At 33.9% G+C, this 12936-nt stretch overlaps 1 protein-coding gene across 1 annotated transcript; it reads right to left on the reverse strand.

Moving 5' to 3' along the window:
- Positions 1-121: 121 nt before the first annotated feature.
- Positions 122-11070, reverse strand: LOC106715903 (amino acid transporter AVT1D). The gene is made up of 9 exons (XM_014509269.2): positions 10978-11070; positions 10630-10725; positions 9542-9665; positions 3886-4054; positions 3238-3426; positions 1665-1903; positions 995-1201; positions 551-746; positions 122-379 (listed from the first exon to the last, which is right to left on the reverse strand). Exons 2-9 carry the CDS (start codon positions 10711-10713, stop codon positions 244-246), a joined length of 1344 nt encoding a protein of 447 aa, XP_014364755.1. The 5' UTR covers positions 10714-10725; positions 10978-11070; the 3' UTR covers positions 122-243.
- Positions 11071-12936: the final 1866 nt, after the last annotated feature.

The following is a 12936-nucleotide window of genomic DNA, read 5'->3' on the forward strand; positions in this document are numbered from 1 at the left end:
AACGATTTTTGAAAACTACCTTTAATAAATCAAAATATTAAATGCTACATAATAATCAAAATAATTCGAATTGTACTCTTAGAAAGAGTTCAAGAAAAAATATAATTAAATTCATAACTGTGCGGCCGAACTTAGATGTAAGCTCTCATTATATTATTTGGTCAAAGGACCTTACTTATAAAGCATAAACCGCGTATTGTCATTTGGCTTTTATTGTTAGGCCAAATGTGAAAATAATAAAGCTTATTTCAAATAGCAGGGAGTTGCCTGCGCAGTGCTAAAGATGGCGCTGACGGCGGAAAATGTAGCTGCAGCGCCCCCTACTACGCCCATCACAATTATCTCCCAGCATATCAGCTTCATCCAGCCAGGTGTATCGCTGAAAGGGAAATAAAAAGCAACTCGTAATTTAAAAAAAAATATAAAACCTAAACAATGGAGCAAAGACTAATTACAGTCCATTTTTTAGAACTTTCATTTTCTTGCTTTCTTTTTGATTTTTGAACAAAGACAAATTAGGCAATTTTACTAGTTAAATGAAATAACTTACGAAGCCGCCTCTCCCTGCCTGGGAGGTTGGCTGGTGAGGTTCAAATAGCAATAAGAGGGCAGGATGAATGTCAAGAGCGCGACCGTAGTTCCTCCAACCAGCGCCAGTATGGTGTAGAACCGTGGAACACTCTCACCAATGAACATTATTGCCGCCATAATCGATAAACGGACAAGCGTACGGTATCCAAGAGAATCTGTAATAAAAAAAATAATTTCATACAAATGTCTAATTTTTTTTGTGTCCAATATCTATTTTTAATTACGTGTTAACAATTTAAATTAAATATGAAATAAAATATTTTTATTTTATACATAATAATTTTTAAAGTAAATCTCATGAGTTAACTAATGCGAGACTTAGTTCGAATGGTTATAAAAATGCAAATTATTTAAGTGTTTGCTCATATGAATTTAAATAACCGGAATCGCTAATAAAATCTACCTCTAGGAATGTTGTATAATTCCTCCATTTCTTGGCAAACAGGGTTGATAATAATGATGAATGCCGATAGGAGATGGACAGCCATGAAGATGTTTCCGACGAGTGTCAAAGGAGTGGCCGTTAGGGAACCGGAAACGTTAGGCGCAACTGATTCACCGTATACGGCGTAGCCTCCGATAGCTATTGGCAGGTACAGCGCAAGGATTGCTGAGGAACAAACAATATTAAACATCATATCCCAAGTTTTAGGCGCCTTCAAAAATTTGTCAAGCAAAGATATAAGATAAACAATTTGCCGACAGCGAGTGTTTTGCGAGTAAAATTAATAGTACATTGATATACTAAGCACCATTAATGTTGACACTTCACAAACTATAGCCACAAGCAAAATTAACCGGCACAATTAATTTTTCAATTTTAGTAAATCATTAAATTTAATTACATACAATATGGCGTTAAGTATGATGTTTTATTGTCCAAAACTTAATTAAAAACTGGTTTCGAGACATGCAAATTGAGCCGGCAATTAATAACGGTAATTGACACAGAGCACAAACTTTATGTTCTATTGTCGTAAAATATATTACATTACAAATGTTTTAATACATTTTAACCCTGTCCTGCTTAAGACTATATTGTTTATTATTACTTAAGTATATGTTTTTCTTACCTAAGAAACTGTAGTGTATACTTTTGCCGAACTTAGATTTGTCAACCATGTCATTCTGGATAGTTGGGAATGTAGAGGCGCCTCCGAAGGCAAACATGATGGTACCGAAAGCCAAGAAGAAGTCTTGGAAGCCGTGTATGCCCCAGCGGAATACGAACGGCTTAATATCATTCATCATCTGAATGAAATAGAGCACGCAAGCCACTATAGTGGAGATGAAAGCTATTACTCCCATGAACCTGAAAAATATAATTAATACGTTTGTATTGCTATTATACCCTATTATTTCTAATAGTTTCTTTACTGCTTTTCGTCTATCTACTCTTCTCTTCCCTGTTTCTCAGATAAATTTTGAGTCGTTAGTCGTTGTACTATAAAATATTTGATGGACTATTATTTAATAAAAAAAATGTCTACTTCATATACTCAGCACTATCATAAAAGGTAACGATTCCAAATCAATATTCATCTAATTTTCATATTATGTTTATAACTTTTTTAGATAAACATCTGTTAAATATTCATCCGGAATGAATAAACTATTCATGTTTCTGGCAATAGTCATCAGGCCGATATAAATGTTGTCACATGCTACACTCCAGTTTGGTGACTCCCACAGCTTCGTTTTCATTCCTAATAATTCATTTTGATATAATTAAGTAAGTTTTCTTATTAAAGTTATCTGAAATATAAAGGTGAATCGCTAGCTCGTTTCCTTCCATCCTAAATGTCACGTCCGTATAAAGGTCACCGTCCCACACCACCCCACCTCGCGGTATTCGCGGCCGAAGTGCGCCGTCGACGCCTTGCTGTCAACGGGTGAATGCCTTGCTGTCAACGGATAAAGCTTTGCCAAAGCCAGGGCAGTCACTATTCCGATAAGTCTCTTGCGTTTCTCTAACGTCACCTTTAGTGCCGTATTTTACTTAATCCCGTTTTTTCATTACATGATCCGTTTTTGAAAATGACTAAATCAAAAATGGCATATAAAAATCCCTCGTAACGTGTTTTTTTTTTTTTTTGCAAAACATATATTTATATTTAAACACAGATTTTTTAGATTAGTATAGGAAATTCAGAACAAAACATGTAAAGAATGTTAATATTGTTTGAAGTTTTCACCTGCTCTATAAACTCAAATTCTTGAATGTTAATTCGTAAAATCAATGTTCTGTTTTAAGTAAAAATTTATATGGCAGTTACTAATTAATGCTTACTGCGCGAGCCTGCGCAGGCCGCGAGACCAAGCCTCGCGGCCTGCGCGCTGTCGACGGGTTGACGGCGGCGGCTTGACGCCTCGCCGTCGACGCCTCGCGGACCGCTTGAGAGCGGCCCGCTGACACCATGACAGCGGTCCAGTAGATAGAGTGGTGCTCGGGTTGACGCCCCGCGGACGCCTCACAGACCGCGCGGCGTCAACCCGTGTAAGCGAGATATCGCTAGTACAATCGAAAAAAAAGGGGCCAAAACGTATAGGAATAAATACACGACAAGCACGGGACATATCGGTTATTATCACCTCCATACCTTTTTGACTTGTCGAATTGCTTCGTCTCTCTTTTGGTTTACTTACGAGAAATCTTTTGGTGTCGCGAAGAGCATTAGGGGTGTCATTGCGCCAGCTACGATCAGATACCAGAGGCAGAAGGTAACGGTTGGCACCAGCGGCAGCACCACCGCCTCTATTATCTGAGCGGCCAATAGTAAGTACACCACGGCCGCGCCGAACAGCGACACGATGATCGCAAGCGAGACCACCGCACTGAAATATGTAGTGTAAAAATTAATTTAAACAATAAAATAAACGTTTACAAAAGTGTCTTTTTTCTATTTATACAAAAGGCTAAAAGTCAGATAATTATTAATTTAATAAAATGATTTTAATAATTTTTATGTCAGAAATGTTTTTGTACAGGTGTTTCAGCAGAGAAAAGCCATGATTTGGAAGTCAAGGAGACAACGCGCGACACGTAAAACTGAGGAGTTTATTGGTTGAACATAATGATCTTCAAAAATTTATTTATAACATTGAAAGTAAATTTATATCAAGATTTATTTCATCCTCGACATACAGCTCTGATTTCAACATATACTTATGTTAATTTAAAACTAACAGGATTATCTTGATATCACATTAGTTTCTCATTAGATTCTTTTTATGTATGCAGAATAATTTACAAACTTTATCGAATATTTTATAATATAATCGTGAGAATATTACCTCCATGTCTTTCCCAATGCCTGGTCAGCGATGATAGCGTACGGATTCCTCTTCCTGCTCCTCATCTCAGGGTCACGACCCTCGATGATGGACCAGCAATCGCCCAAACGGCGGCCACTGAAAGCGGCCATCGCCGCCATCAAGATGATGATCGGGACACCGATCCAACCTGGAAAAGTTAACTCTTTAATGTAGGCCACACACGATAGGTCTTGCATAAGAGTTTTAATCTTGCAGGTTTAACCGACTGACATAACCGAGTTTCAAAGCACGCATAAACATAAAGTATTATCACTCACAATCTCAGATGAACGTAACGAAAAGGGAAAAGTTTTTTTTAATTCGCTATAGCTTTTTATAAATACACAAGAATTTTAAAAGAGCAGCTACGCACGTACACAATACAATGCAACGCAGGTAGATTATGAGATGAACTAACAGCAGGATTATGAAATAATAACGCCCGATTCTTCGCATTGCCAATAAAATCTTCCGCCAAGCAATTTAATCCAGTAGAACTAAAATATAGGCCAAGGTATTCTTAAGTAACGCATCTGATGTTATAGCTACTCCTTTACTTATTAAAAAAATATAATGTTTCCAGTTTAAATAATTCGTCATACATACTCGTTGAATTGTGCATTGTCTGAGTACGCAAATAAGGAATGACAGAAAAGTAACGCAAATTATATTAATACAGTACCTAGAACTGGAAATGCGGTCATCTATCTCGGTCACTAAGGGATTAGAACTATAGTTCAAAATAGTCATGATACTTGAAGGCGTAGAAATAAAAAGGATACTAAAGTACATTTTAAAGGCGAGTTACTTATTATTTTATAGTTATTATTTAAATATATTTCACTAACTTGCAACCAAAAAAAAAATGAATGAATAAAATTGTGTTTTTTGTTAAGTCAATAGCCAAAGCTTATCTTTATTAGTAACAGTAGGTATATGTGGAGCCGAAACGTTGTGCGGTGAAGGTTGTCCGGTTTCGGCTAATGAATAGTAGACGACGACTGAAGGACGGGATGTAATATTATACTCATATTACTTTGAGGCTTCATTGGATACCACGACGCGTTCTTAAATGATTACCTAACGCTTTCATATATTGTTACTTTTGCAACTAAGTATACACTTTATTCAAAACAATTGAACTATTTCAATTTTCAAATACAAACAACGTAGATTTGATTCTATACTATTTTTGATAACAGCTCTTCCTTTGTAGAATCCAGTGTCAAGTGTTTTTATTCTTGTTTGGGAAAGACTAGATTATTGTATAGTGCAAGAGCTATCTATACAATAGTGGTGTAGTTAGTGGTGGGTATATTAAATTCGCCAGCAACCTATTACCTACCTATTTTTGTATGATTTTTTTGACTAAAATATAAAAGTTCTCTTTCGATCTCGTCCTACCTGATAACCGGCGATGGGGCACTAAGAATTTAATCAGTCTACAACCGGTTTAAGAAAAAACTTATTGAAAACATACTGAAATAAGCTCTAAAGTTTATATATATGGTCGATATTCCTTTGATAAGAGGGTTAACATCCGTGGCCAGTTTTATTCGTGTTAGATACCGAAAGCATTTCTTTGTTACTTTAAACTGTGTAGTCTGTTCGTTGTTTGATAAGGATGTAAAAGAAGGCACAGTTTACAAACAAACAACAAGGCTCCCATTTTTTCATTGAACCAAAATTGAACTTAAGTGTATATTTCATTAGACTATAATAGTTTTTTTCAAACAGTCAAAGAAACGGTTTATTTTACAAACTTTTTAACTTTATAAATAACGATATTTATAAGAATGGTTAATATCAGTTTATAACTTTAGATTCTGCTACTTCAAAAATAGTTTTTATAATTTTTTCTATAATTTCATTGTCTAGTCAATAAATGTACGTCTCTAATTATAATATGAATAATATATCCATTAAGTTATCTAAGAATTTATCATTACAACTAAAAGACGTCGTGTTTCTAACACATTTCTAACCTTGGAAATTATTTATAAATAAATTTATTTGTTACTTTAATATTTAAATGCTTTTAAACTTATTCCTTATAAAGCTACCGACCTTAAGATAGTCAAGTTGCCCTCAATAAGTTAATAACCATTTTAAGTAAAATTAACTTTCTAAAGTTAACCAATACTTGAATCTTCGTAATAATAAGTGGTTAAACAAATAACTATTTACAAAGCTCCCTTTACTTATTTTATTTATCATTTATTTCCAACATAATTGATAGTAGAAAGTTTTACTAGAAGGATTAGGATTAAGTTGAGACTAAGTTAGTTTTAATTAGTCTCATTCGTCATTAGATTTAACAATGATAAGCAAGTTTAAGTATACTTTGTTTCGGACATGAAGCGTAATCATCATCATCAGCTCACAATATATCCCCACCGAGGGGCTCGGAGCCTACCCCAAGTTAGGAGTGACTAGGCTATAGTCCACCACGAAACGTAATAGTAAATTGTAAATACGTAATATAGTATTAATCTAAATACTAAATTATTATTAATAGGCTGACGAATTGAGCTTCGTTTCTAAAGAAATTTAAATCCTAAAAGCGTGAGTGAATACTGAATTTTTAAATAATAAAGTTACTCGTACGTTCAAAATTAAATTCTTACATTCGTATGGTTTCGATATTAAATGTAACACTATATCTATGTTATAATGAAGCGGAAATAACAATGTTTAAAGTTGAAGTATTCTTCTATAATTAGACATCAAATTACACTAATGTATGTATTCGTTTTGAATATGAAACTAAAATTTAATGATACCTGTTACAAGTCAAACCGGTACTGACAACTTTGTCAGCGTTTATTATTGTTAGGTAAATAAACTTTGTGCAATAGTAATTTAGCGCATTGAATCGCAGTGAAGCACCAATACGCCAACGACATACCAATCTAAATGTCATTGGATTGAAGCCCGCCATTCGATTATTTTAAACCTATCACAACTTTTTTTTTGGAATGGTTACAATAATATAAGAAAATTATTTTCAACAGTCTGCTACAATTTCAATAAATAATTCATGTATTCCCAATAAAAGAGAGTTGTTTATATATAAGAGTGTGGAGGTGGGAAAGGAACGTTTTACGTTGCAAGTCGTTGCGGAATGTTGCAGCTGCTTTTAACGTAATTGTCCGATGATAACAACAATCAAGGTCATGGATTTAACCAGAAAAGATCACCTTTAACATAATATTATAAGTTTGAAATTATTGTTTACTAGAAAAAAAAACTTAAAGTACAGAATACTAATTGGACGACTAAATTAATTTTGTTACTAAGAATGCTAGGCTAAGCGCTTAAGTTTATTTAGATATCTGGTATAAAAGTATGAAGTAGCCAATTTAAGGCACTCTAACTCTGTCGCCCGCGGCTCTGTCCGCGCGGAATTAAAAAAATAAAATATTATAAGTAGCCTTTGTGTTCTTCCAGACTATGATCTACATCTATGCCAAATTTCATCAAGATCGGTTGAGCAATTCCGGAGATATCTTCAAACAAACATCCATCCATCCAAACATCTATATCTATCTATATATATAAGAGTCGTGTTAGTTACACTATTTATAACTCAAGAACGGCTGAATCGATTTGACTGAAAATTGGTGGGCAGGTAGCTTAGAACCAGCAAACGGACATAGGATAATTTTTAACCCGTTTTCTATTTTTTATTCCGCGCGGACGGAGTCGCGGGTAAAAGCTAGTATGTATTTAGTAAATATTAGTAAGATTGGGTTAAGGAAATATGCACACAGTAATAAGTTGCTATTGAAAATGAAACTTGATGCTTATCATATTTACCTATTCGATGTTACTACAAATAATAATAATTTACAGACGAAAAACAACAAAAACAGCACCAACACGATCTTCTTTTTTAATAATGTATTATGAGATTCAAACTTTATTATGACACGTGGTTAGCTTAGCTGCAAACGCTATGTTCCAATATAAGCCCAACGACGATAGCTAAAATTCTGTTCTGCGCAGTATTTCCGGCCGCCATAAAGCTTGAATGTTTCTAATAAGTAAATCCTATTTTAGTTGTGGTATTTTAATAAAATAGATTACTAAAAGAATATAAAATAAAGAACCCGAGCCATGGCTACATTTGGGAACTGTCATTATGTTTATAACCGACCACATTAGCATAACGGCTCCGTCGGACTTGTTTTAGTATCCCATCTCTCTCACACTCGAGACAGAAGATGAGACAGCATGTGCACTAATAAAATCTTACGTGAACTAAACAAGCAACAAATGTTAATGTGAAAAAAATAATGTTGAAATATTCGCCTTCAGTGGGCGGATTTGAGAATCTTGTCGTGTTGCTTTATAACTTGTTGTTGGAATAATTTAAAATTTCCATTTATTAACGATTTAAATCGTATTTGTCTCTGAGCATCTAATCTTTAAACTTAAATCACTTACAAAAGTACATATTTATAGTAATAAATGCCCCCTTTACAAAACTGAAGCTCGCCAAGGCTTTAACATCAACCATTTTATCTTCTATACAGAAAGAATCGTCTTTCAAAGCCATAATATAAGTGACTCAACAAAAAATTTACTTACATGTTGTTGAAAAATAATTAATTAGTACAAAGATAAAATATAAATAGGGCTTTAAAAAATAAAACAAATATGGAACACGAAATTAATTTGATTCTCACTTCGCTCTATGCATAAAAATTCGCTTTGGCATCCGTATATTGTTAGCTTGGCATGTAAAAAAAAATCATTCGATATTAAAACGTCATCGGCAACATGGTTATGTAAATATTATCGTGAGTTCCCACTGCCGAAACACACCTAGAATAAGATAATGTCAACAATTCTCTCGATATAATTTTCTTCGAAAAAAAAAAAAGAAATCATATTTTGGTACAAGTATTCAATCAGTGGAAACTCGCGTTTATATGAACGTTAGTTAACAAAATTAAGGTTTTATTTTCAAAATTATTGAAACAATAACATTAAATAAATAATCACTTGGTAAAACAAGGACAGTATCTTGGTACTCAAGTGTCTTTTGGTATTAACCTATAATTACCTCAGCTTGTACTAGTTAAATTATAATTATAAGTCAGCTGCATGTAACTTTACATTCACACGAATCTGTTTGTCGTGTGGTTTAAATATGTACATTGTGAATCTAATCTTGTTCTAACTACTTCTAAATCAAATTATGTATTGGTCGTTTCATTAATGAATTAAAAACCAAGGTGTTCCTTTTGATTGACTTTACAACTTCAAATCGGGGGAAGAATCCCATCAAAATCGGTCCAATAAATGCGACCTACAGTAAATTACCAAATAAAAAAACCCTTTAAAAGGGTACACTAACTTATAATGTTATTAATATTAAAATGAATTGGATCTAATAAGAACTACCCGCAGCAGTAGATAAAGTAGTTATTTGACCAAAGGACAGTGCACATTAGTGTGGAGTGTATTTTATTTCAGTCACTGAAAATTTGAGCAAATAATACTGTACGCACTATAAAGAATGTTATGTGTTCAAAACGGAAATGTGATATAAATAAAATAATGAACAAAGTAATCATGAAGACTAACTTCAGACTAGTCAAATACTAACGCAAAGTACTTTACTTACCAGTCTTGACGAGTGCACGGGGTAGCGCAAGCACACCGCTACCAGCCATCTCACCAGCCACCAGCAGCGCCGCCTGGTTCACAGACAGCCCGCTACCTTTCTTGATCTCTTCGCCACTGTCATTCTACACAAAACAATATAATATACAACAAGCATACGCCAGAAGCCTAAGGCATTTTCAATTCGTGCGATATTTGTACAAACCTAAAATTCTAATGTACAAATTGTAAGTAAAAGCATTCGATAACAACAATAAGGACCGCTGTATACGGACCGTTTCAAGCCGCCAACGGTAGCTCTAAGCTGTCGGCATGCCGTCGGTAACAATGTTGTTGCTCAAAATGTTACTTTAATTACGTAAACACTCATATAAAAACATACTGTCGTCTCTCTGTCCATTCTCTTTGAAAATACAGAAATAATACTAATGTTTTTGTATGAGTATTTCAGCAGTGGAAACTCACGATAATAATCTAACTATAATAAATTCTAGATGCTCATAATGTTGCCAGTTGGTTGTATGATTTGTAATTAATCTCCGATATTGCGTAATAATTTTAAATGGAACCTGATTCTCCTTATTACATTACGCGGTCTGAGTAAAAAAAACATACGGACGCATAGAGAACCTGCTCCTTTGTGAAGTCGATTAATAAGTTTATTATTAGAAAGCGCTTCAGATTTTTTCAGTAGGTATGCACTAATTACAATATTACCTTCAATATAATACTTATAATTTCTTTCAATATTTAGACGAGTATATTTATATAGGTAATATTTTATAGTATTTTTTCATGACATGCCGTCGTTACTTTTCGTTAAAGTAATTTAATTCAAGCTGGTTACTTTAACCAGAAATAAAAGTCGCAAGAACCTTTTTACTATCTTATTGGACGCTTTACTTTGGCCGCAAGAAAAAAAAACAGGTTCCAAAAATTAGAACATTCGGTGTAATTAATAGTAATTGAAATTTAATTACCAATTATTACGGTAATTCAATAAAATGATAAAATATTTCATAATAATTACGAGGGTAGGATGAAATATGCTGTCCGTAAAAATATGATAAATTTCTAAATTTTTCTTACCGTTTTAGTGATTAGCGGAGTAGATTCCGAAGCTTTTGAGGTGCCGCTGCTCATGGCAGCCTCCAAATTACTCTTCTTAGACATCTTCTTGGGAGTCTAAATAACGAAAATTAATAAATAAAAACCTTTTTACAAAAATACATAATTTAAAGAAAGTGAAAAGAAAAGGTTTTAAAAACAAAATTTAATTGCAGTTACATAGTGACCACAAAAAATAGGCCCGGTTAATTAAAAACAGGTTTCTAGTCTAACAGGTTACATAGTAAATTTATAGTTAAGTGGCAGTAAATCAAAAAAAGTATTTTTATAACTTGATCAAGTAAAATGGTAAAAAAAGTTTTAACTTACACGTGGTTTTTGAAGTGAAAATATTTCCGAGGAATACGACGTGCAACATGTAGCGTGCCCACAAACCAACTGGCAACGGCAGTCCCAAACCAAACTGACCAGTTACAGGTTAAGCGCAGGTTTCACTAGCGCGACTCTGACAGTGCGCGATTTCTATTTCTATAAGCAATGTACAGTGGTCTCTGTTGACGCTATTCCACGAACAGAAAAAATATCTCCTGCCTTGTAATCGCCTTAGTTACAATTAAATACTGAACTACCCTTGATTATTGTAATTTTTTTTGACAAAATGTTATTGTTGTAATACTCTATTAAGTATTGTTTTTGCGTTTCAAGACCCACCTGCAAGACGTTGAAACGCGTTATGCTTTAGAAGTATAATGCTATAGAAATAGCAAGCCGTTGTCGCGCATCTTGTCATCTAGTGAAAAGGAGCTTTAATAACTCGCCGCGATGTAAGAACTACTCACTCGCTCACTCCTGTCTTGACTCCTGCGTTCCTTGTGAAAAATTAAAGCAACAGAAAATATTTTATTCATATTAACCTCATAAATAAACAATTTCTTACACTTGGTTTCGCAGTCTTCAAAAATAGAATTTAAATTATCCTATGTGTCTGTGTACAATGTAAAAAAAAAAGACCAGTAGCTTCGATTTGGGAGCAGATTCTAGAGACAATACACAGTAGAATTGAAGAATTGTTGCAAACTTAAGTACAGCTAGGCCACATCTTTCAATAATCGAACGTAACGTTAGTCTATTAATTCTTCATCAACGACATCTCTTCTAGGGAACATAGACGCCTCAACAATGTTTCCAGCTGCAGAAAATAAAGTTACAATAGCGAACCATTAACCTGATTCAGAGTGGTTAACGGTTCAGCTTATTGTAGATTTCTCATACTTAATCTTGCTTATTATAAAGTCACTCTTGGAGACCGATTAAAAATAATGCAGTGCTGAGGTTATACACAAATAGTGCAGTAAACTACAGCGACACTTCTATCTTGTTAGTAAGTGTGTCACACTTACGCATGTTTAGGTTGCATTTAGGTTACAAGGTTGGAAAATAAGGTAGTATAAAGATATAAAATTAGATATTGATTAGACGTAAGTAGTAGATTTAGCGATAAAGACTAATAAACCCAGAGGACATCATATTTTACTCCTGCATTACAGTTTGGAAGACAGGGAAGCGTAAAAATATATGTGTGTTTCTTTTTGAGGGGGTTGGGGACTAAATATATGTGGATTTCATTTCTTAGCTTAAAAAACAATTACAATTTAAAGATATTATAGATTGGATCGATAATATAAGCTATCAGGTATTGTTGGAAATGTAAACGGGATCATAATTTACAAATTAACCAGTGTGTTTTAACAAACCGTGCAATAAATGTTGTCACAAACGTCTTTAAAATTTAATGTATTTTAATAAGATGTCGCTCTTGGTCTATACGATGACCGTGACCGTAACGTAGGTAATAATGTATCTTAGCAGCTTCGCTCATATCCTTCGTTCCTTCTGCATACATCAACACATACATACACAATGGTTACTTGTATTATGTACATAATTTAAATAAGACTTTTCTAGTGCGAAGTTTGTGCGTCATTCGACACATACATTATCTGATCTTATTCCAGAACATTTTGATGTTACCTTAGCACCAACTTAGATGTTTTGATACGAGTAGAGATTTTATTTAGTAGTGATTTGTTCAGCTATATTTATTATCCCTTCAGGCCACGATTGTTGCGCCTAATACAAGTTTAACCTAGTTTTATGGTTAGTTAAACTGTACCTATGCCAAGCGAAAGACGCCTTTATTTAGAAGCTGATGAATGGATATTTTGAATCATTATCGATTGATTCGAAAATTTTAAACCTACTGAATTATAATACTGAAGTGCTATCATGTACGTGAGCTATTCGAGCTTGTGACCGAGTTTTAACAAA

Source organism: Papilio machaon, chromosome Z (assembly GCF_912999745.1).
Source record: "Papilio machaon chromosome Z, ilPapMach1.1, whole genome shotgun sequence".
Classification (NCBI taxonomy): Eukaryota; Metazoa; Arthropoda; class Insecta; order Lepidoptera; family Papilionidae; genus Papilio; species Papilio machaon.

Coding starts and splice junctions, on each gene's coding strand:
- LOC106715903 (XM_014509269.2), bottom strand. CDS start 10,713: ATGTCTAAGAAGAGTAATTTGGAGGCTGCCATGAGCAGCGGCACCTCA. Junction 9,666..10,629: donor CTCCGCTAATCACTAAAACG/GTAAGAAAAATT, acceptor TGTTTTGTGTAG/AATGACAGTGGCGAAGAGAT. Junction 747..994: donor ATTATACAACATTCCTAGAG/GTAGATTTTATT, acceptor TTTTTATTACAG/ATTCTCTTGGATACCGTACG.